The 23,865-nt window shown below is 41.8% G+C and overlaps 1 protein-coding gene across 1 annotated transcript in view; it reads right to left on the bottom strand.

Moving 5' to 3' along the window:
• PDIA5 (protein disulfide isomerase family A member 5) overlaps nt 1-23,865 on the bottom strand; it is a 97,491-nt gene that overhangs the window by 43,646 nt on the left and 29,980 nt on the right. Inside the window, exons 6-11 of the mRNA XM_057368569.1 lie at nt 20,414-20,506; nt 19,082-19,142; nt 15,456-15,523; nt 10,931-11,022; nt 10,755-10,826; nt 6,325-6,461 (exon numbers count right to left, since the gene is read on the bottom strand). Of these exons, the coding sequence (XP_057224552.1) occupies nt 6,325-6,461; nt 10,755-10,826; nt 10,931-11,022; nt 15,456-15,523; nt 19,082-19,142; nt 20,414-20,506 (523 nt within the window). The remainder of the gene's footprint in view (nt 1-6,324; nt 6,462-10,754; nt 10,827-10,930; nt 11,023-15,455; nt 15,524-19,081; nt 19,143-20,413; nt 20,507-23,865) is intronic.

Below are 23,865 nucleotides of genomic sequence, written 5' to 3'. Positions count from 1 at the left end.
GCTGTAACGGGGATATGGCATCTGACAAGATTCCAAATGCACAACCTGCCTGACACACTACAAACCTTCAATAATCCAGACCTGCACCAAAAACCCACCAAAAYCAGCTTCCCAGCTACCTACTGTTTGCCTTTATCCCAGAGGTTCTGCATCTGAAGGCAGATGCCAAAGGTTCTCTATGTAGCCACTGAACACAACCAACATTTTATTTTAAAAATCATAGATGTCATATATGACAGGGACAAATAAAAATTAAAGGATGTTTCCAGCCATGTTCACTGCTCCTGGATGTTTGGATAACCCACTGGCCTTTAACCTCTACTGGAAAAACAGTGTTGGTTGACCTTTAAAAACCCCCCTTTGATTGAATCATGAATTAGCATTGAAAAACTTTATTTATTTATAAATAATTTAATTTCTTTATTTATCACAGGCTGCCAATGTTAGGCTGCTGCTGACCTGTTATGGAAAGGCAATTTTTTTCAGGCTGCAGAGTAGATTATTCTTCAGCCTTTTCAACTCGTGGCCTTTCAGCTGATGCTGCCAATAGACATCCCAATTAGAGCTCACAGCAACAYAGCTTGCTTTCATAAGGAACCAGTGGGGGTCTGAAAGGGAGACTTATTTATTTATAGTCAGAAAACATGGTTTGAAAAAAATAGATTTGATTTTGTGCACATATTTTGGGTTTGGTTTACTTCATATCTAAAGTGAGCAATGGATTCCTACATCGCAGTCGCACCATGTGCAGCAGAAAGAAACAAAAACAAGGCCACTGAAAGCAGGGACAGTGCTCTGGCAGGGAGAGATCCAAGTTCACTGCTTGGTTAGAAGCTGAGACCTCCTTCTTGTACTGGGCTAATTGGTTGTGATTCTTAATGAGTTCACAAAGACGCTTAAAACCTTGGGTTTTAACACACCGGAGGGAAGAGGGAAGGAGTGAAGGGTGTGAAAAGCTGTTTTTCAAAGCCAAATTGATAAAACCACTCCCTGTGCAATTAAAAACCTGAACAGCTGAATAGCTGACTTTGGAAAGCAGCAACTGCATAATTTATTGGGCTGATTTATAAAGGGAGGGAAAATATCCGAGGACAGGAAAGGAATTTCATGGACATTTCAACAACACAYGAAAGCTGTGGTGCATTTCATCATTTCAAGATTTAGTTTTGCCCTCCCTTCCACTGGAAGGAAGCAAGCAAATGTCTCCTAGGCTGCAGTTTTTCTATCTTCCCTCTTCATCAATGGAGGGAAAATCATGATGCCYCCCATATCCTACTAAAGTATTGATAAATTGCACTAAGTCCTGCAATCAGCTTATGTAGTCTCTGAAGGAGCCCTAAGAGGACAGGCAAGAGCACAGGTTTAACCTGAATTCCAGCTCACATACAAAGAAATGTTGCAAAAAAACATTTTAATAGTTTAATCCTTTAAAAAGCAGATGCACACTCACAGTGTGCCAACAGTAACAGTACAGCCAAAGCACWTTTTTCTCCTGTTACCTGTGGCATCAACACTTTACACAAACTTTACTCTGGCTGATGGGGTGCAAGAGAGGGCAAAGCAGCCCCAAGCAAACATCAGGGATGACTACAATCACCAATCACCATCAGAGACTCCTCAGATTTGYACTTGCTGAAGGTACACAGGAAGGCCACAGCTCACAGTGGCACCAGGACATTATTCTGCATAAGGCTGCAAGAACAGTTATGCTTTAAAATGTTGGCAGTGTCACTTGTGTTAACAAAAYATAATGAAAAGTAACTCCTGTGCATGAACAGCAGACATTTCTAGAAGCTATTTCTGAGTTGACATGAATTTCAATCCTGGACTTTAAACAACACCTTTCAGTAGCWTTTGAATTGACTTATCTGCAACTTAGTTGGGTTTATTTTGTGACTGAGATGTGCTTTGGAGAAWAATGCTGAAAAAATGTAGAAAGGACAAATGTGTAGGGGGTTTACTCCAACAAAACAGTCTCAGAAGGACTGCTACCCTCACTAATTTGGCAAATATTTTGKACAGAATTATTTTTAAAATTCCATTGGACTCAGCAAGCAGTTTGATGAGGAAACTGAAAACACAAACAGGGCTTTTTTCGTGATCAAGTGACTCAGGAACATTTTAAGTCCCAGCGAGTCCCCATGAGACTGAAGCATTTAACAACACTTGACTGGCAGCATAACCCATATTTAGAGACATTGAGAACCCAGCTGTCATCTTGGGCATCTAAATAAATCGATCAGCTGTAGGCATAGATATCAAGAAGCACATACAGACATGGAGCCTTTATTCTCACTGCTAGCAGAGCCTATCACAAGCAGCAAGGGTGCCTTTAGTTATGTTATAGTACAGAAATAACTTTGGCTGGTGCAATAAATCCTTTGTTATAGACTCAGAAATAGGCCGGCTAACATAACTCTGCTATCTCATGTTACCAAATATGATCAATCCAAGTAAAAACTCCAAATCCTTAGGGAGAGAGGGATCTTTCTTTGTTCTTTTGTACAGTGCAGGAGAACTCATGTTTTGGGTACWACAACACATTGAAAAAACACTTCAGATGTCTGCAAGACTCCAGTCTGGATATATCCAGGATAACACTAAGCTCGCCATCAGAAATTATGAAATTTCAGCAGAATGCTTAAGTAAGGAGCACAACACTGCACACCCTTCACAGATGGCTGGGGAGGAGAGTGCCCTCAGAGCCTGACTGGCTGGGTCACTGTTTACCTATGCTAAATATTCAGATTCATTGAACATCCTCTTAAGAGCTTTACAAGGGAATTGCAGAAGGTTAAAAATCCTGCTCTGTGTCCCCAGTGACCTGTGAAACGAAAGCAGGATGAACTCATCCTGCCCACCCACGCTGCTCAGGGCTGGCACTAACAACCTGAAGCAGCACATTTGTTTAATGGCTCTGATAAATTATTGCACAAAACGTATGGTGTCTCTGATCCCACGAGATGCAAGCTGCATGCTGCAAACCTCCCTGATGTGYTTAAAACACATGTAGCTGCTCTTCTTGAACTGAGTTATGCTAGGCAGCACTTAAAATAGCTGCCATGTCTTTGACTGGGCTAGTAAGTGCAACTGATTGTAAATAATTACAGTGTGCTCTTCAGGGATGACCATTGGTAGCCACAGGCATGAAGATCCAATTGGCCACATCCATCACAGTGCCCAGTGGTGCAGTTCACAGGTATTTATTTACCTGGGATGTGTTTGATTCAGCTCTATCTTCAACACTGGGGGCAGGGGCAGATAAAAAGCTGCCAATTCCCCACACACCTTTTCATGCTACACTCTATAAATGCATTGGACATCTGAATATGAAATTAAAGCATCACTGAAATAATTCTCCTCTAGCAAACCAGCTCCTCATGTATGTGTGATGSTTTGGGCTGGGAACAGTGCTGATAATTCAGGGATGATTTAGCTATTGATGAACGGCACTTGGAGAATCCAGACTTATTCTGCTCCTCACCCCAMCCCACCAGTGGGGAYAGTGACCCYAACTGACCACAGGGATAACCCAGACTAGATGCTCTGCATACAGAACTGGGGGAAGAGGGAGAGGGGAAACACTGGGAGTGATGGTGTTTGTCTTCCCAAGTCACCATCATGTGTGATAAAGCTCTGCTTTCCTGGGAATGGTCAAACCTGCCAGTCAATGCAAAGCAGTGAACAAACTCCTTGCTTTGGTTATCTGTACATGGTTTTTGCTTTACTTTTCAAAATACCTTCATCTCACAAACCCATGAGTTTTCTTGGTTTACCTTTCAAATTCTCTCCCCCAYCCCACCATGAGGGAGCAGCTGCAGGGGCTGAGCTGGAGCTGAGGCCAAACCACAACAGTGTGCAAGAAAAACTCCAAGTCACGTGTATGCTGCATGGTGACATAGGAGTTTAAGTCCCTGCTAATTCCAGGCCACTGTTGAAATCCCCTTGATTATTCTTAGTTACGTAGAAGCATATCCCGTGCCATGAGCCTATTTTACAGATCTGTTTCAACATTTTTTTATTAATACGTAGTTTTTAGTAAAAGCTTCCTCATTCTGAGCTAGCAAGGTTAAAACAAGTAACACGTTCACTAGTTTTATCCCTTCTTTTACTGGAATAATTTATCTCCTAATAWTCTTTAGGTGACACCATTAGCACATTTAAGAAGTGCTAAGAGAAGAGCTTTTAATCATGGAGATAACTGTTTATGATAGTTGTCTGTCATTAATTAGTTTGCAAGCCTGATACCCTCCRCTGAGGATGCCCAGAGAGAATTCTTACAAACACAGATCTTTTACACGGGTACAGGCAGGATTCTGCACATARGCACACCATTACCACCTGAATGTAAACAAAATGCCCCAAATATTCGAGCTGCATTTAAAATGGAGTTGTTCATGTGCAAGGAACACTCTTTATCGCAATGCTGAGCAGCTGGGAAATGTTATCAGAAGATTGTGACAGCCCAATTAAGCATTTGATTTACTTTTAAAATAGCATTTGCCAAAGTACTGATGTMCTTTAGTGCAGAATGCCCCTCAGTACAAAACATACCTGTCTGGAAGCAACCCTGCTCTGAAAATAGGTCACGTAATATTGTTAACCCTAAACCTGTGTTATCTGTGTTCTTGAAAATAATAAAAAAAAACCTGTAAAACTGAATGAAATCCTATTGAGATTTACAACTAACTTGAATTTACTATAAAATTTGATTGTAGTTGTATATATTAATCTATTTTTAATCTTGCTTCCTAAAGGAAYAAGGTTTGCAGAGACAACTGTTGATTTCTTTCCCCTCTTCCTCCTCTCAAATGCATGACTGAACCCCTTTGCCCGTTTACAAAAAAGGGCAAAGCTTTAAAATAGCACWAAATCTCTAAACATGCTGAGATCCAGGGCTAAAGAGAAGGGACGCTTATCCCATGCCTTTGTGGAGAGAGAGGGAAAGGAGGGAAATTTGGGAGTTCCATTTGTGCTTGGCAGCAGCTGCTCAGTGAGCRCACAGCTGCCGAGGAGCAGCAGCCCATGCTGGCACTCACACACCGGGGWGCAGGGAAATCTGGGGAAGGAAGGATTTGGGAAATGAAGGATAACTCCTGGGCAAACCAGGCCTCATCAGTTCTGCCACTTGTGTTTGGGTTGCAGACCAGGCCTTCATCTCCGGTCCCGCTTTCATTAGTGCAAATAATCCAGGGAACACAGCGACAGAACAGCAGTCAGTCCCCTGCTTCAGTGGACCAAATTCTCAGGCATTTCAATGGGCRAAGGAAATTCATTATGGTATGTTTTTCAAACGAGTCTTATGAGCAGACCTTCCAAAAAAAAAAGGCATTTTGGAGCTAACTCCYGCTGGCTTAAAGGGAAGCAGGATTTCAGCCTCTGTGCCAAGACCCTCAGCTGTGAGCACACAGTCTGCCTCTGGAGTCCTAACCTTTRAATCTATGCCTTGAAAATGAACATTTCACCCAAGTACCACTGCCAGCACAGCAGCAACGGGAGACAGAAGCTGTGTGTCACCCAGCATAGCAGATTTGGGCCTGAACTGTCCATCACATACACAAACAACTGGAAGAACCAGAAACACAACTGGAACAAGTTACACGCACAGTGAACCAAGTGGTTAATGGACTCTTCTCTTCCACCCAACAGCAGACAGGAGGGCACTGTGGATGGAACAGCTCCTGAAGGCAACCCCCTGCATTTTATTGGTCAAGCTAAAACCTCAAGTCWTGAAAAAGATCTGTTCAATGCATTCTTGGTCGAACAATAAGTAGTATCACCACCAACTCTGTATTAGTTATCAAAAGTCCTGGGACTTTCAAAACTTAGGTCTAATTTTGRCAGAGTTCAGCACAATATATAATGACCATGAACCCCTATATTGCCAGAGAACCTGCAGCAGAGGAGTAAAAATGCTCAAAATGATGTATCAGCAGCCACGGATGAGAACCCAGGAGCTCATGGTTCTCAAATTGAGCTCTTTGATCAACCAGGGTTCTGCTTTGAAAGCAAACAACACTGAAGTTAAAAATGGGAAATCATGCCATAAAACGATGAGTAGCCAGACGATTTAAGCATCATTATATTCTTCAATTATGTTTTGACTCAGCCTACAAAGTATCCCTCTTCCAGAGGCACATCTCCATCCTAAAYGTGAAGTCAGCAACTTCACAAACATTTCATGCCTTGTGTATTTAACAATCATCACAAACAAGAAAAGCCTGGACTTTAGAGTTCATGGTTCTGTGAAACTTGCATGGAAAAACATCACTGATTTTGTCAGGAAGCATTTGGCTCAGAGTACAGAATAGAAAACAAACTCACATGGYGCATGGAACATCACCAGCACAGATGAATGATCTTTTATAAACTTGTCGAAGTCCTCATCAGTCAGGTGATAAACCACATTYTCTTCATCTGCCCAGGGAGTCTCTGGAGCCTGTGGCTGAGGTGCCTGTGGGCTACAAGACAAACAGACAGAGCTTAAAGGCAGCTCTCTGGTGCTGAGCAGTCATSTTGGCAAGTCACACTGTAAGAAACCACTTTTGCATCTGTGCAGATGTTCATACGTCTGACACACCAACCCTACTGAACAGCTTCCATRATTGTACCCATTCAGAACTCACAGGCACTAAAACACAGACAAAACTGGAGGAGGAATAAAAAAAACTCCAAGAAGCTCCTGAGGACAGATCAGCAATGGAAGGGGATGGAGCGAGRAGATAACCAGACTGCTTGGTTATTACATTATAGAAATCAAATGCATTTTCTATTACTCTTTTACCCTCCTCAGCAGGATGCTCCCTTTCTCACAGCATTCCCACTTTGTAGTTCACAGGAGTCATTGCAAATGAAAGAAAAAAGCAGCGAGCAGAAACAGCCAATTTAACCCGTCACCTTGGATACTGACAGCATGATTAGGGCCGACAGAGAAAGGAGGAGCAGTGTTGGGACCATGAGCCATCTAMGCACACCATTTCCCCAGGAATACATGGTTTTACCCTGAACAACTCCTGTGAGCCAGGGAAGCATCGTTATTCCTCACTCTGCACTGGGCCTGTAGGCCAAACTCAGCAAAGCCACCCAGCTGCCTGCTTAAACTAAAAGGCAAGTGATGTGTTCCACCAACTTCACTAGGATTGCACACGACTTGAACTGCCTCTGATGGTCAGAGCCACAGAGGCTGCTCAAAGACACAGTGGCAAGTCTGGAAACTGAACATAAGCTCTTCTGGAGCTCACCCTCTCAATAAACAATTGGTTTGGGCTTCTGTTAAAGTACATTAAAAAAAGAATTTGGCAGCTGTGAACTAAACTATGCTAATTGACATTTTATTTAATAAAGCAGTGTTCACAGAAAAGRCACCCAAACATACGAACATTGGGAGCCAGACTTTGATGCTATTTTATTCTTGCCAGTTGCAGTAATGAGTTCCAAATACCCCCCAAAATTCCCCAAATTCTTTGGCAAAGTAGAGGTCTGGATGTGACCCCATCTCTGGTCTAGAAAGCAGATTTACTATTTTTGATTAAAATGTATTATTGTGTTAGCTGCCTGGAACAAGGAATGGCAAACAGATGATAACTCATTTATCCTGCCTTACTCATTTCTAGGCTGAAAGCCTAGTTTGATAAAAAAAAAGCAGTTAGAGATACACAGATTCAGATAGCAAATTCTGTTGATGTAAGCAAAGGGTGTGATCCAAGAATATTAAGCAATCCATGCAGAACCGTGATGCACACCTCTGGCTGCTGCTTCTACGATAAAAAAAAAAAACAAGAAGCAAACATCAAAGCAAAGACTGGAGCTGCACCTGGCCAAGCAGCCCAGAAAGCAACAATCTCCAGGTATGCTGGCAGGGTGAAAGCTTTCCAGTACTGGGTTGAGTAGGCAGAGCATCATGAACATGGACACTGCACCCACAAAGCTCTGGGAGAACGTGGTGTTTAGCAGGGCCTGGCTTGACCTATTTCAGTCAGGAATTAGTAAAGCAGGGCACAGGATGTTTATTCAAATGGCCTGATTTAAAATGCTGTGCATGCTAATAAACCTGCACAGGAGTTGGTAAGAAACACCTCAAGGCCTGGAGAAAGCAACAAGCAAACTTTAAAATGTCATTTAACGCTGAGACAAGGCACACCCAACACCTGATGAGGATGACAGAAGTCCAGAAGAGTTATCAAATACTAATTCAATTGAGAGCACAGAACAAGTTCTTGATTTAACCGAGTGGCTGATGCTAAGGAAGGGCCTGAGGGGAATCTGTAMAAACAGCAAGACCAACTAAGCAGCTATTGAAGGCAGCAAGAAGCTGTTGGGCTGCCTACCATGCAGAATGATTTAACAAAGAAGTGGTATGTACRAGATAGCATCTCTAGTGAGCTGGATCAAGGCTGTATGATGGTTTGTCTCTATCATCTCATGAAAACATCTGAAACTCCTTAACATAGTAACCAGTGCCTATTAGGAAGATAAGAGAGGTGAAGCATCTGCAAGACTGATGCACTGGCCCACTTCAGCATGAGAGAGAAGCACCTTAAATAAGTAGCAAAAAAATAAAAGAGCCCTCCAGACTATCAGTTCCTGCCCTGAGAGGAAAAAGCATGGATAACATCATTTCAATGTTTCAAATATTTCTAACTTTATTTAAGTTTTATCATGTTCTCCCCCATGAATGAGCCTAAGATCAACCACTTTCAGCAACACACCAGTAATATTTAGAGGGAAAAATCCAAGAAGATGGAGAGCGAATGCAGCTGCTTTTCTGCGGAGTGTACTTATTGTCCACACAAAACAGCCATTTCATATGGCTCAGAGTCTGCTGRATTTGCTGTCCAGAATCTACAATGACTATACATGCATGCACAGTATAAAAATGCATTGGCTTACCCTGCCATGGTCTTGCCATGCCCCGGTCTTCAGAGCAACATTTTGCACAAAAGCAACCTTTTCACATTTAAAACATCCTATACACCTTGCAGCTATCTAATRGCACTCCTTGGCTTTCCTAAAGCCCTTGCCACACCATTTGACTACTTGCACTGCAGATTCCTCAGACTAATATAATCTTACATACGTAGCATGTTTACCCCATATATGGTTTTAATTAGAACTTAATTTATCATAATTTAAGTATCAATTACTAGCAAAATGTAAGTACACATAATTACTCAATGTGCTTTCCTTAAAAGYTGTATTTATTACACAAAACAGGGCTACAAGGCTGCTGCTCAGATCATCTTTTGGGCAACTAATAAGCATGCACTAACACTAAGCGAGGACAAACACCTGTCTTTAGCTCTGGACTGCTGAAGCATCAGCCAAAGCCCACAGTGCCTTGTTAGCAGAGATTATCATTGCAAAGAGCTTGCAGCTGTTCTGCTTYGCCTCCAGTAGCTGTGCTCACTTGCTGTCACAGCACTGATACAAAGGTACTGCATATTGCAGGGATTATCTGGATATTATGTGGGCAGACATGGGAAAAAATACCCCAAAYAGCTAATGTTTCACATATGGCAGCCAAGAGATAACCACATCCTTGCAGAACTGAAAAGCACAACAGAGTGCAGGTGATGAAGCCATATCCTTGCTCCAAGGGCTGATCATCTTCGAGTTGCTGGAGTTGCCATCTCGAGCACTCACATTTGAAGGCTTAATTAACTACACGAGGCTTAATGACTATGCCTAAATTCCTCCCGTTTGAGCCACTGGGCAGTATTCATTGCAGTGTTTGTAGCTCCTGATGCTARCAGGAATGCTGCTCTTACTTCATCTGTGAGTTCCAAATCCTGAGGCTCTCAGCCTACTGCTGCTGAACACCCTGGGCTACCTGCAACCATATGCAAAGCCTCACTGGTACAGCAAAATACATTTATTCTGAGCCATTTTTGCTAAGCTGTACTATTACAACAGTTTGCAACAGTCTGTTCCTTCCCATGTGTTTGTTTCCTTTTATTAGATTAATTTTGATATTGTTTCCACTGCAGCAAACAAGGGAGGGTTGCAAAGATGACACCATGCCCAAGAGCCTGGGCWCACTGCTAATGGGATTTCTGCATCACCAGATTATCTCAGCTCTCTCCAGCTGCTCCATCAGCTTCACTGACCATGTGGGGATTTGCACTACTTGAAGAGCAGCTATACACACACACTGTTTCTGTCTGTCTCTGAACCCCTAGTGCCACAGGCTCACTCAGCCCCCAAAATGTTTATGACTGCAAACAGCTCTCTTCAGGTACAACRAGGTGCTTTCAACACTTCATGTCATGACAGCAAACACAGTAAAAGTGACTGCCTATCCAGGGTGCCTTGATCTTTAGTTTGTCTCTGCAAGACACTTTAAAGGCTTCAGCTAAAGGCTGATGAACCAACAAGAACTGCGTACTCAGTATATACATTTTTAATAACATAACAAAAGTCAAACTTTTGGCAAGGTATTAAGTTCAAGCACCCAAGATCACTCGAAATTAAGTTGGCATTTTTAACAAAGCTGAAATCWGTGTATCTGCATTTATTTTAATCCACAGTCAGTCTCCTATTACAGACAAAATGCAATTGTGAAATGCAAGGCATGCATGCTAAAAATCAAACATTAGTCAATCTCTCCGTGTGCGTTTAGCTGATCTCAGCGGGGTAGTTTTGTTTGCTCTTCTGAGCAGAGGGAAGGAGGGAGAGATGTCTGCTCCCAAATCATTACATTCTGTAAATAATGAAGAGTACATAAAAGGTGGAGTGCATGAAGTTCAATGCCTTACTTTTTCAGCCACTCTGCTATATCTGCTGCGGTAGCACCAAAGTTCTCAAAGTTGAACAGGAACTTTCCTTTCCTGTTAAAGCAACAAAACAAGGTTCAGTACTCATCCTAAAAGATAAAAACATGCAATTATAGAGGAGTGCATGATTTCTAAAATAGTAGTAAAACATAACTGACTCAAAATAGCAGATTGTAGGATATCCCCGGACATTGAATTCTTCCTTTATCCTTTCAAATTCAGCAGAGTAAACATTCATCCCCGCAAGAACCTGAAAAAACAGAGCATAATCTTACTGATTCTTACAATACAGCAGGAATACCACACCATTTTTTTRAAGATTTAAATAAAACCCATTTCAATCTGGGCAGATTCTTATTTCATTCATATAGCTCGCAAGCAAGGGGCTCTCTGTAAAAGGCACTGAAGTTTTTCTGATTTTGTGCAAGGGGGAACAGAACAATACTTCAGTCTAATCCAGAGAAAACACACACCAGTCAGCATGTCACCTCCTCCTTGCTCTTGAAGCATCTCTGTTTCTTTTTATTTACTCTCKAACAGAAATATCTAAAGGGAATTCTCTCACTTTCACTCCTTGTGCTCTTCTTTACACATTTGGCTTTTAAGCTACAAGTGCAACTAGATTTTTTCTTCCTCTGCAAGTAGAAAAAAAAAAAAAAAGACTTATTCGTTCATATCCAAACATAACCAGAGCACCAGAAGTTCCACCCTCAGCTCTCCGGTTTCCACTTCAGCAAGGAACTTACAAATCTCAGCTCATGTGCAGAAGCTCTAACAAACCAAACACTGGCATTATCTCAGTTCAAAAATGCACTTACTGAATGGCAAGGGGAAATCAGCATTACTTTGATGTAACAGTAAAACGTGCCTTATTTCCACGAGCTCAGGAAATAGCACATGGCATTTATATGCTTTAAATATGTTAACTTGGGTAGGGTAGGGTATAATGAGAGTTAAGAATTAACCTTGTCCTACAGTCTTCAAAAGAGAGGCACAAAAACATGACAGCTTTTCAGACAAGCACACAAAACAAAATCTCTCTCCTTCCCATTCCTCACCTCCCTCCCAACCCATCCTCCAYCTCCACAGTCCTTCAGCTTTGAGTTTAGGGCTCCTGTGACTTACACTGTGCCCTGTGACTTATTCTGTACCCTGATTCTGTACCCTTATTCATTTGGACTTATTCTGCCTAAATGTCTTCCAAATATTTCTGACATGAAAATTGGAAGATGGGATTGATTCCAATCAAGTTTTTGTGGGTGTGCAATTCACACAGAGGTCRTTCTGCTGTCAAACCTGGACCCAGCAAGTTGCTGAGATACCGCTTCCTGATTAACTTAGTTTAATGGCATTGACGGTTTAAATCATTTTAGCAGCAGGGTCTTAATCCAACCCCCTCCTCCTTCCCTCTCCAAAAACAGGATTTTCTCCTTCCAGCTGAAATATCACATCAGAATTTAATACCACGTTCCTGACTGCAGCAAACTGCACAGACCAACCAAATGTGCTCAGAGCCAGCATGAAATAAATCTTAAAGCAGAAAATCCTTCTTTGAAGGTCAACCGTTTCTAAGAATGTGCTGGAAAGTCACAAAAAGATACTTTGTTTTCTCTTCCCTATCCTAAGAAAGGATAAATTGAACAGAGGAGAATACAGAAATAAGGTTTATACTTGCTGGCCTAGTCTTTCACTTTGAATTTTCCTTGTAGTTAGAACAACTGGATTGACTTAATTCATATGGGATTATCGAGACTCAATTCTCCCCTTTCCTCACCCTCCATGTCACCACCCAAGGGCAGGTAAATGCAGCAGGATCAAGATACAGTGGTTGCTTTATAAAGCCAGAACCAAGTTTGTTAACTAATTCCCTAATTAACACCAGCCYACCCGATACCACATTCACTGTGAACTTTCAGAGGATTTCCTACAATTTAATTGGGCAGTCATGACCATTTCAGACAAATCACTGTGTCCATCCAACAATGATTCATACAAGTCAATAACTTGGATTCATTCTGGTGTTCATTGCATTATATGAAGCGTAATTACCAAAAAGCTTATTACAATGGCAGTGGTTTTTTTATTACGAGAGTAACAGTTTCAGATGGCCAATAATCACAGAATTATGAAAGATCAGGCTGTCAGAGACCATCAAAACACACCTACTGCCCAAAGCCAGGGCCCTCCTGCCAGATGTTTGGCAAATTTGCTTTTAGCAAATGACTGAATTACCCCGACTTCAATTTAAGTCCATTACCTCTTGAATTAGCCATTGCAGAAATAAAGATCAGTTTATTCCTTTCACCTCTCCAGTGATATCTGACAGATTTCAACACTCATCTGCTCTCCAACAAGCCACCTATAACCTAAACCAACTCTGAACCTTTCCTAGCTGCCCATGAATTCGGAGCTCCTGACCATTCCTGTTCAGCTGTGAGCCCCTACCTTGATTCACAGTTTTCTCAATGGGATTGCTCCAAAACTGGTACCTCACAGCACAAAAAAAAAATTAAAAGAAGAAAAAAGACAAGCACCAAAGGAGGAAAGCACTTAAACATATTCTCAAGCTGCTCTTTACTGAGCAGAACACTCTGGCACACTCCAAAAGTTCATGGGCATTAAGGAGATGATGAATGGTTTGCTAATAACCAGCTCCCCCCTGCTCTGGGGCCATAGTGACAGTCACTCTCCAGAGTCCAGCCAACCCTCTAACCAGAGGAATCTTCCCAGCCAAGAATAAAATAATCCCACTTCTGATTTGGAGCACCTTTTCCTTCTTGCACTGAGTGCAATGGAATTGTAAGATCTAACCAGAATATAAAGTAAAACTGCTTCCTCCCAGTAGCAGAACTGGGACAAGAAACAATCAGTCCCAAAGGAACACAGAGACCACTGTCAGGTAGAGTTCACCCTTTCACTTTTATGACTTCCTCAATAGGCAATACTGTCCTTAATTTTCCTGCTATATAACAGCAATAATCACTTTGAGCCTGGCACATCCTGACAGCTAATGACAGGTCAGATTAAAAGGCCAAACCTTCAGCTCATCCAAACCACTCATAAACTTTCCAGCAAAGTCTGCTCTGGAGGTCAACATCACTCCAAGGCACTCTATGAATAATTTATGGTGGGTACAGCATAGTTAACTTTAGAAATGGCAAGCTGTGTACACATCCCACTCAGGAAGCTAATTGGGTCAAATTTTGATAAACAGACTGTTTTTCATGAAAAACATGGGTGGCAATGGTATAACTGGACTTTTCTCTGAACTGATCCTGCACTACAATGCTCCACTGCAAAAACTGTCCCAGCCCTGTCACTCAGCTGTGCAGGATTAGCCCGGATCTACAGAAACGATTTTCAAGTGAGGAAGGAAATACTCAAACCAGAATAGATCTAGAGTTTAAATTTTCTGGTCTGAATTTATTAAATGAGCTGCACATGGGCAAGGAAGGGATAACTGCAGGAGGGGACAGTGCTCTGCAGCATGGTTTCTTTCTGGCACTGTCTCTATAGGTGATGTTTTAAATTCCTAATCCCTCTCACCCCACACCTCACAAGCCAGCAGTGCCTTCCCAAAGGCTGTAGCACGTGATCCTCTGAGGAGACATGGCCTTAAGAGTGCTGCCTGGCCAGGCAAAAACTGTCTTGAAAATATCTTCTAAAGGCTCTGCCATGTCCTAAATAAATCTGAGTAACTCCCACTCATTTCAGCCCTAAGCAAACAAGAATTTAGAGAAAACGCTTCTGGTTTGGAGAATGCTGGGCAGTCTGACAGCACTGGGTAGTCACGAGAAGGAATGGCCAGAGCTGCCCTAGCAATGAACTGCAGTGCTTCATCTTTTCCTCACAAGGGAATCTGTAAATACACAGCAGTGAATGATCCAACAGGTAGGATCAGACCAAATCCTGCTAAAGCCATGAAAAAACAATCCTTTTTCTTTGTCCTTCACATACTACTGGCATCATATACATCATAGGTTAAGCACATTATAAAACCTCGACTAGACAATGCCTTTGACATCCTTACAGAGATCAACACACCTTATAAGTACAAAAGGGGTAACTAAATTATCGTGAATGCTGCCCTTCATTAGAGTCAAAACTTACTTTCATATCAATGTGGCACTAATGCTGAGTTTGACAGAGCTACACTTAAACAAGGATTCTGTTAAAGCTGAGTGGCTAGGAGGGTGACCAGTAACTTATGGGAGGGGGGATTTCCCTCCCATAACACTGTGATTCTSTACTAAAAAAGTGGATTAATAACTGCTATAAGAGCATCCATCCCTGACGTTGCTATGAAACATCAGTCCAACAAGTTGATCAAACCCATTATGGCAAATATTGCTTTYTTTACCAAAATGTGCTCAAAAGATCTACAAACTCACAAATAAAAGGCCAAACATATCTAGAAAGTGTCAGAGGCTGTATATCCATGGGAAAAAAAGCAGTGGATCTAAAGGGCAAGACAGTTAACATCTTATTCTCCAAAGTTTTAGAAGAATAAAAAACAAGAGACAGAATCCTGGAGAGACCAGGAACAGAGTCGATTATTTGTGTTTTGCTTCAGATTGCTTAAAAATTCTCCAATTTGATAAATATTTATGGGTTTATATACTAACAAAAAAAAAAGTTAAAATTATTTTTGAAATGTCATATAAATCTCATTGTCTCACTTACATATTTACCCTTGAGTTCTGTGGCTGCCTGCTGATAAGATGGCATCATTCTCTTACAAACACCACACCCTGATAAAAAAGAAATTGTGTAAGTAATATGCCAACAACTTYATTCAKCCTCTTCTACAGCATCTATGCTCCRAASTATATGAAGTAATATTTTATATAAAAAATTTAAACAAATTATTTATCTGTTTCACTAAGTCATTATTAGATTATTAGTTTCTAAGGATGTTGCTTCTTGTTATAAGCCTATACTTTTGCACATATTTCATGCTCTTCATTTTCATATTCATTTCTCATTCCAGTATGAAGACAGCAAAACCATCTTATATTCCTCAGGCTCTGAGCAGAGCCCAGAGGTGAATACAAGATGAAATACACACATCAAAAKTCAACAGAAGATGTCATAATTGTGAACTCAAAACAATACGCTTTGTGCATTTCTGGTTTTTGAAAGGACAGAGGGAGGTACTTCAGATTCATCCCAGCTTAACAAAGCTTTGAAATTAATTTGAGATGCATTTCCTAAACACATTACACAGACATCAAGTGTAGAAAAGTGCTCTTTTAATTGAGAAGACATAGCTCAGAAGCARCAGCCCTTGTAAGAGACAATAATGTGCTGTGGAAAAGACAAAGGGGGAGTTGAGGAAGACCACCAGAGTGTAGTGGGAGGGTGCTAAGAGCTGTTTGATGATGCTCTGAAGTGCTAAGCAGATTAGCAGTAAATCATCTTGTAAGCAGCAATTTTCACCCCTGCCAAGTGAAATCCCTGCATGCAGATGGGAAGGGGCAGRAGTGCAGACAGCATGGAAGAAAGGGAGCTGGAGCCAAGCACTCCAGACATTTATTGTGGAAACCCTCAGTCCACCACAGGCAGCAGTCAACACTTCTGGTAAAGAGACAGAGAGTTTTGAAAGTATCTTCCAGAAAGGAGGAACAGATTTTGCAGCCACTCATTTAGGACCACATCAGCATGCCTGGAAAAGAACATCAATTAATCTGAGGAAGGAGAGCTCTTGTTTCTGTGGTCTTTCCACCTTTCATCTCTCTGCTCAAACTGACAGTGAAGCTATTAAATTATTTCTGGTCAAAATGACAATTTCTCGATGGTCACAGACCACTCATTYAAGGCCCACTGAGGTCTTGCAGCTTCATCCAAACCACTGGACAGACATCAAAAGATGTGAGACAACATCATCTTGTGAATCCTCTCTTTCTTCTCTTCTCTTCTCAGGAACCTCAGTCCCTAAACTCCTGCAGCAGATTTCCCCATCTTTCCCTCTTCACTCTCTTCCTGCTCCCTGGAACACCTTCCAGAGCACAGGTACACACCTCCTCCACCCACCCATCACCCCCATCATCCTCCCCTTCCMAGCTCTGCTGCTGCCTCAAACTTGYTGCTCCCAAACCCACATCACTACATCCTCTTCTGCCCTCATATTTTTGCATTTAATGGTTCAGGATGCCACCAAGCCACATATACCCCTCAAGAGGCACACAGGGGAACCKCAAAAAACTAATTTTCTTCTTTCTTCTCATATTTTGTCCCAAAAGAGGGAGCTCAATTAAATACACATCAGTCTTTCCACTAGTTAACACCCTCATTTTTAAAGCCCTGTTTTCAATGATGTTTATAAACAGCCCTTTCTTGTTGCCAAATCCAGACAGTCTCCTGCAGGAGTCTTCTTAGACAGAGTTAACTACAAATAAATCTGAATRCCTCTAAGTATATGTAATATTTCATCTTTAGTGCTGTCTGACTTTCTAATATAGGTCCAAAAGYACAGCGAATGGTCTGCAAATGGCAGGTAATATCTTCTGAGGAAAGCATGCCAGTGCTCTGAGTTGTTTTACCCAGACCAAGCATTCCTGAAATATTAAAGTAACTACATCTAAGACTGTAGTYGCTTTCATCTCCCTCTGCACCGGCAGGTAATGAAAGAGCCCATTTCCTATGAATCTGCCACAATGAATCTAAAGCCCCTGYTTCCAACAAAGCAGAGAAATAAGGCAGCTGTCTTCCACACAGCCTCCCAAAGCCTCTGATGTCCTCTCGTGCCAAAGACTTCTCTTACAAGTAAGGAAAAACAAAATTTCTTTTAGTGACCAGTCTTGATTTGCCGCTCCCAGTTATGAAAGGTAACACCTGAATGTAACCAATAATTTCAGCTGCTCAAAGACACTGCTGGATGTGTTCTGTCTCCAGTAAAAGGAGGAAGAAAACAAAAATTGGACAACAACCAAGTCAGAAGGTCTTGTGTATTAAATAAAGTATAAGAGAGTTACAAACTGAGAAATCAGGAGAGKAAGAAAAAAAACTCACAAGTAGACTTCCTTCACAGCAGTTTGGAAAGCAGCACAAGTATTACAGCACTGAAAACTAGCAGGTGTTTTGCCACTTCAAAGAAGAGAAACTGGAAGGAGGAGGGTTTCTGGGGGAACGGTTCAAAGAGAACGAAGGGTTAGATAAGGCACATTTCAGTCAGAGACTCGGTTGTGGAAAACAATTATTCCTGATACAGGTAAACTGTGAAAGCACTGTGAGCCCAACTCTCCCCRAAGGGACGATTTACAGCAGAGCAGCCGTATCATCTCCTGCTGATCCAAGGCAGCAGCCACTGGCAACAGCCACACACCATGCCAGGCCACACAGGACCACGCTGCCACGGAGACTGAAGGCACACAGCTACAAGTGATTTAATTAAAAGAAAATTCACCCTCTTAGTGACGCATCAAACCAAGTCTTGGGCAATTCTGGCCATCTTGGCAAAGCTCAGATGAGAATAAAAAGGTGGACTGGTGTTTCAGGCAGTAATTACAAGCAAAAATACACTGAGAAACACCAAATAATGTTGCGATGAGACAGAGTTTTAAAGAGAATCAGCCAGCAAATTGCTCGTGGTATCTAATATCAATTTCCCTACCAGGGCAGTGCTGGGAGGCTTTCCTAGTTCAGGTCACACATTTATTCCCTTCTCATGGATTCCCTGCCTCCCAAACTGAGCRATCCTATCTTGCTTAGAAGAGCTGGAAAGCCTCTCACATAGCAGTTGCCAGGAAGGACAAAAAGGCAGCTGTAGATTTGCAACATTCAGGAACAAGCAGCCAATGCAATGACCAGATAGCCAAAATACAAGGTCAAGGTCACAAAAGAAATGGAGGGACTCCAATGTGCTCTTCTCTTCCTGAAACCCCACCTGCACTCRAGCTACTCCTGCCAATGTAGGTAGGAACACGCACGGTGCCTCTGGGATGGAGCAGGAACAATAGYCCTGGCTCCTGAGCACTGCACTGTTCCCTCTGCCTCCAGCATACACTGYTTCTGTTTTGKGCAGCACAAATCTAGAAAGGACAAYGGGTAACARAATCAAAGMAARCAGCTGCTTATAAGAACATTGAGCAAGAGTCATCATCACAAGAGAAATAGATGAGACTGGGATACAAGTGATGGACAACCAGGGAAAAACTGAGGACAAAAGGCAGAACAACACAAGGAGTTGAATGATAAAGATGGCACAAGATGGTATTACTAGTGAAGCACAGGTGAAGATTCTAGTCAGACTTGGACATCTCTCAGTGCACAAGGGAGAGAGAGGTGACAGGACATGCTGRACTACTTACATGGGGCATAGAACATCATCAGAAGGGGCTTGTCTTCCTTCTTCAGAAGCCTTCTCAATTCCTAGTGAATGAACCAAAGGAAAAAAACCCACACATACTCAATGACATCTCTTCTTTTCTGCATGACAATTTCCAAAAGTTAATATTTCTATTCATAAAATACAGGTTTGTTATCTGAGGGAAAAGGGCTCATCTTTCCTAGCAGACAGGACTCAATTATTTTTTTCCTTGCCCAATTTTAACCTGAAGGAAGATGACAAAATTTATTATACATTCAAATATCTGCTGAATATCCTAGACCAGTATCTTCAGTGTTAATATGTGGAAATTCCATGGTTTAGTTCATTCTCACTGCAGAATCTCTGACTGGAAACTCTTTCTCCGCTGACACATCCAAAATCCATATTGCAATTCAAAAAGTCAGACTCAATAATAACAAAACAAGTTCAGTTTTYACACTATGAAACCTTGCCAAACCTATGAGATGCCATGAGAAAAAGATTTTTCAGTACCAGCATGATATAAAAACTAGRTGAAGTTTTCAAATTGAATGCAACCCTTGGAAGCCTTGTAATAGAGTATAGAGGGTGAACATTAAAAATTAATCTTCCTACAAAAACTGAATGTCAAAATAACCATTTCTAATATTAAAAATGAAAGCTAGAAAATTGAAAAAGCCCTTTACAAAATACCAGCTAGAGTCCAATCAATTAAAGTTTAAAAAATCTATAGACTAGAAAACTAATATAAAAGACCAAGCTGATTATATTAGAAAGAAAATAATGGGTAACTGGTGGCACTGGCTTTTTAAGGTAGTTTCATCATATTTGTTGCTTTCCCACTTAACACTGAGAGGACAGTTACTGTATAAAGTTAAATCCCTCAAGATCTGGATCCCATTTCTTCTGGCTCCTCACTTCCTGACCTCAGGCACATGAGGGAAYCCAAGGTTTAATGACAACCTGCAGTTTTAAGAGCAGCATTTTACCTCCTGCTTGCATTATTTAATGGCTGCAGCTTGCAAGCTGCTGCACTGTGCTGAGACAAAGAGGGCTCTGCCCCCACACTGTCCACAAGCTCTGACACTTGCTGTGAGGCTATGAGCACACTGGGGTCATGAGCACATGCAGGGCAGAGGAGAGCAGGAAGCACAGAACTTTACAGTTATCAGTTTACAGTTTGTCAAATCACTTCAAACAGGTTGGGTGCTTTAATCTTCCCTTCCAAAGAAACAAAGCGTTTTGGAAGTTTCACTAAGAGTTAATACAAACACACACACTCCCTTCACCCCATTTATTTATAAATAACAGAACATCTGTCCAGTTAATGTACCTTTTCACTGTCCACATGCACAATATCTTTGGCTTCAGGATCTTCTTCCCACAGTGGAGCACCTTCTGGATCCTTGAGAAAGGCCACCATAGACTGTAATAAACAGGGGAAAAAAGCTTCTAAATGAACACAAATGGAAATCATGAGAGATCCAATCTTAAATCCATGCYGTGACGCAAACCCCATCCAATTAGTGCCTTTGCTTTTCTGCTCATATATTCATCTCCTCTAATGCAAATTAGCAGAAATATCCTGTTGCAGAAACCAAGTGATATGTGGGTGTGTACCTTCATCATAACTGGTATTCCAACTTATCAGTTCCTACTTCTGCTATAAAACTGGAGAAAACATAGTGGAAGTGGACCAGCACACAGAGAACAGCTTCAAGGATCCTTCAGAGAGCTCTTTCATGGTACTAGACTCTCCACAGAGAGTCCATGGGTTAGCAGGAATGACTTGTCTTTACGCAGAGGTCAGGCTCCCATGCCCTTGACCGTACCTCAGTAACAGGACTAGCTGCAGGGCACACTGATACTTGCTGTGAGCCAAAGCAAATGAACACGCTTACAGATCAAACTGATCATTTGGGCAAAGGAAGAATAATCCACCAATAGCTCCCTGTGTGACTCACCTMCCTAGAAAATCCACTGAATGCAGTTTCAGGGATGAGAATAAGAAGCAAATGTGACAGGAGCAGTGAGAAATACAAAACCCTACAGTGTGCAGCTCCCACATTCAACAAGCAAATACACACGCACACATACTTTGTAACTGCTTTACCTAACGGACATGCAACCAAAAATCCCTTTCAGTAGGCCACAGACACACTCTTTACCATAAGGAAATACACTCTGATAGCTCTGATTTCAACCTGAGCCTGAAGCAAACTCCAGCCCTCCCAAATCAATGAGAYAGTCTCCATGGATTCTGACAGTAACGCTACCCTCCATTTCCAGCTGTACATGGAAACACAGGCTTGATCACYTTTATCCTCAGATGTCTGTGCTCCAGGAAACACAATACCTGGTATTCCATGTTCATTCACACTCAGAATGACCCCACTGCTTTTCCTATGGCATTGCTTGTGGGTAWGTGTGTCCACTCCCATACAGGAGCTCTGCCACACCAGTAATGTTGTGAGCTCCTGAGGCGCTTCCTTCAGTGAGAGYGAGCAGATGAAGCTGTCATAGCACTAAGGGAGCTACACTAACACACACCAGGACTCTATCTAAAAGCCTGGGTGTGTGCTCCCCATCCTCAGGAGCAGGTTGTCAGTACACCTGGTGACATGTGTCACAGTCCCACAGACAYTTTTGCTGCCTCTCTGCCTTTGCTGAGGCTATTGTGGCACAACATCCCAGCAGTTTATCAACAGAGAGGGGAGTTTAGCTCATTTTCCTGCCTCTCAGTTGGTAMTGCAAGGCTCTGGAGGATTCAGAGCTTACAGCAGGATCCATTTATTGCATTTTATGTTTCTGTCTGCTTGCACAGCTAATATTGAAAAGATTTGTCTTATCACAAGAGGCAGCATGTATCAGTCACCAGACAGCAACCAAAAACTTAACGTACACAGCAAGAAGGACCTAACGGGTGAGGACGACAAACACCTCCAGAAGAAATTTGTTTTACAGTGGCATTATCAGGGAAAGGAGCTGCTAGGGGGAAAAAAAATAAAGTAGTTTACAATGGAGTTATAGTGTAAAAAGCTCCAGACTTAGAGGCATTAACATCCCAAATGACATCCTAAGAAGACTAGTAGTACGTGGGGAAAGGAAAGATGAGRACAAAACAGCAAAGATGTTCTACCTTTAGGACACCTGCATCAAGTTCTGCTCACCCACAGTATGAACAGATTTCAACTACACATCTGAGAGGAGGAGAGAGGGGTCAACATTTCAAACTGCTAATGAGTGTAAYTGACTCTGCTAGTTTCAAGAATTCCAGCATGCCAAATTCAGTCATGTAGAAACTGATGTGGTTAGAGGATGGGGGATTAAAGAGATTTAATTCATMCAGCCTCTCCCTCTCAGCCAAGACAGAAAAAAATTAGATGTGTAATGTCTTCTGGCAGGAGCAGGCAGTACGCTGCCTTGAGCTCAATTCTTCACAAAGCAAAGAGAACTTCCTCTCTTACTTGAAACAGGGAAGAACAAGACCCAAACAAACCACAGCACTCAAATCACAGAACAGCAGTGGTACCCAGGCTGTGTAAGAGGCCACAGCAAGGTCCAGGGCACAGCAACCCTGTTGTTGTAGAACCAGCTCTGCTCAGTCCTGCTGGTACAGTCAGGACCTGTTTTGACCCCCTGGCATGGACAGAAGCACGGTGGGCAGTAATCAGCTGTGCCAGCTTTGAACCTTAGACCTCGGTTCAGCAGAATACAGGATGTGCTTCACCCAGCATATGCTGCTAAAAACAAGCAAGGTTTAAAAAAAGAGCTGGTGATCATATACATGGACCTAGGTTTAACCTGAAAAAAATATACAAAAATACATCCCTGTACTTGTCACTCCTTTGAAGTAATGATGCTAGTAAAAAGACCTGCCTCAATTTCACACACACACTCCTTACAAGAGCCAGCTTGAAAAGGATTCAGGGTTTAGAGCAGGACCAATTTCATCAGGTCCTGGTTCATCTATTCCCTTTGCTAGTAYTAAGGAGATTTTTACTTCAGTTGAGTTTTCTTTGTTTTAGAAGAAGGGCAAAACTCTCCCTGCACTTTATACTTCAGAAAAGGCTTCATCATGTAATAAATACAGCCTGGACACCGGCATGGTGGCCCTATTGAAAACCAGACATCGTGTGGCTAAAGCAACACATGAACAGATATTCCAGGTAAGACCAAAGACTGATGTAAGCTCAGGTCTTCTCCAACAGCAGATGACTACAGATAGACTATACTTACAGTTCTTATACAGCATACACTGGGACATACTCTCAATTTCTGGCAAAAAGAACTTAAGTTTACTGACTCTGCACCAGCTGTTGTATATGGACCTTTGTGCTCTCTTATTATCAATGTTTCTATCTCTTATGGCTATCTGAAACTGTTTCTAAGACTCATAAATTATTGGTTTTCACAATATGTAGCTACAAGTTCCAAAACTTTTTTTTAAACATTGCAGTTATTTGTTTCAAATCAGCCATCCCAAAATGGCATGGTTTACCCTTAAATTTGGAGCAAAAAAAGAAGTAATCACTCCCTTTTTAAACTCACAGTTACAGAAATATCTACTGGAATCTCCTCCAGCTGTCCTTTTTCATATTGTGAGAACCTAAGCCCTTTTGCAAAGAATTGAAAATATTTTTTTAAACTATTCCTAGTAATTTTGCATCACTGAATTTTGTTCTGTTGCATTCCATCCCCCTTTCCTAGATACCCCAAACAGCTCAGATCTTAACAGTGTCKGCAGCAGGAGGTTCTGACAGACAAGTCACTTCCCCCCACTGT

The sequence above is a fragment of the Malurus melanocephalus genome, unplaced genomic scaffold (genome assembly GCF_030028575.1).
Source record: "Malurus melanocephalus ecotype Western Australia unplaced genomic scaffold, MMel_1.1 scaffold_94, whole genome shotgun sequence".
Classification (NCBI taxonomy): Eukaryota; Metazoa; Chordata; class Aves; order Passeriformes; family Maluridae; genus Malurus; species Malurus melanocephalus.
The sequence above is the reverse complement of the archived record's forward strand: the minus strand, read 5'-3'. Positions and strand labels throughout refer to the sequence as shown.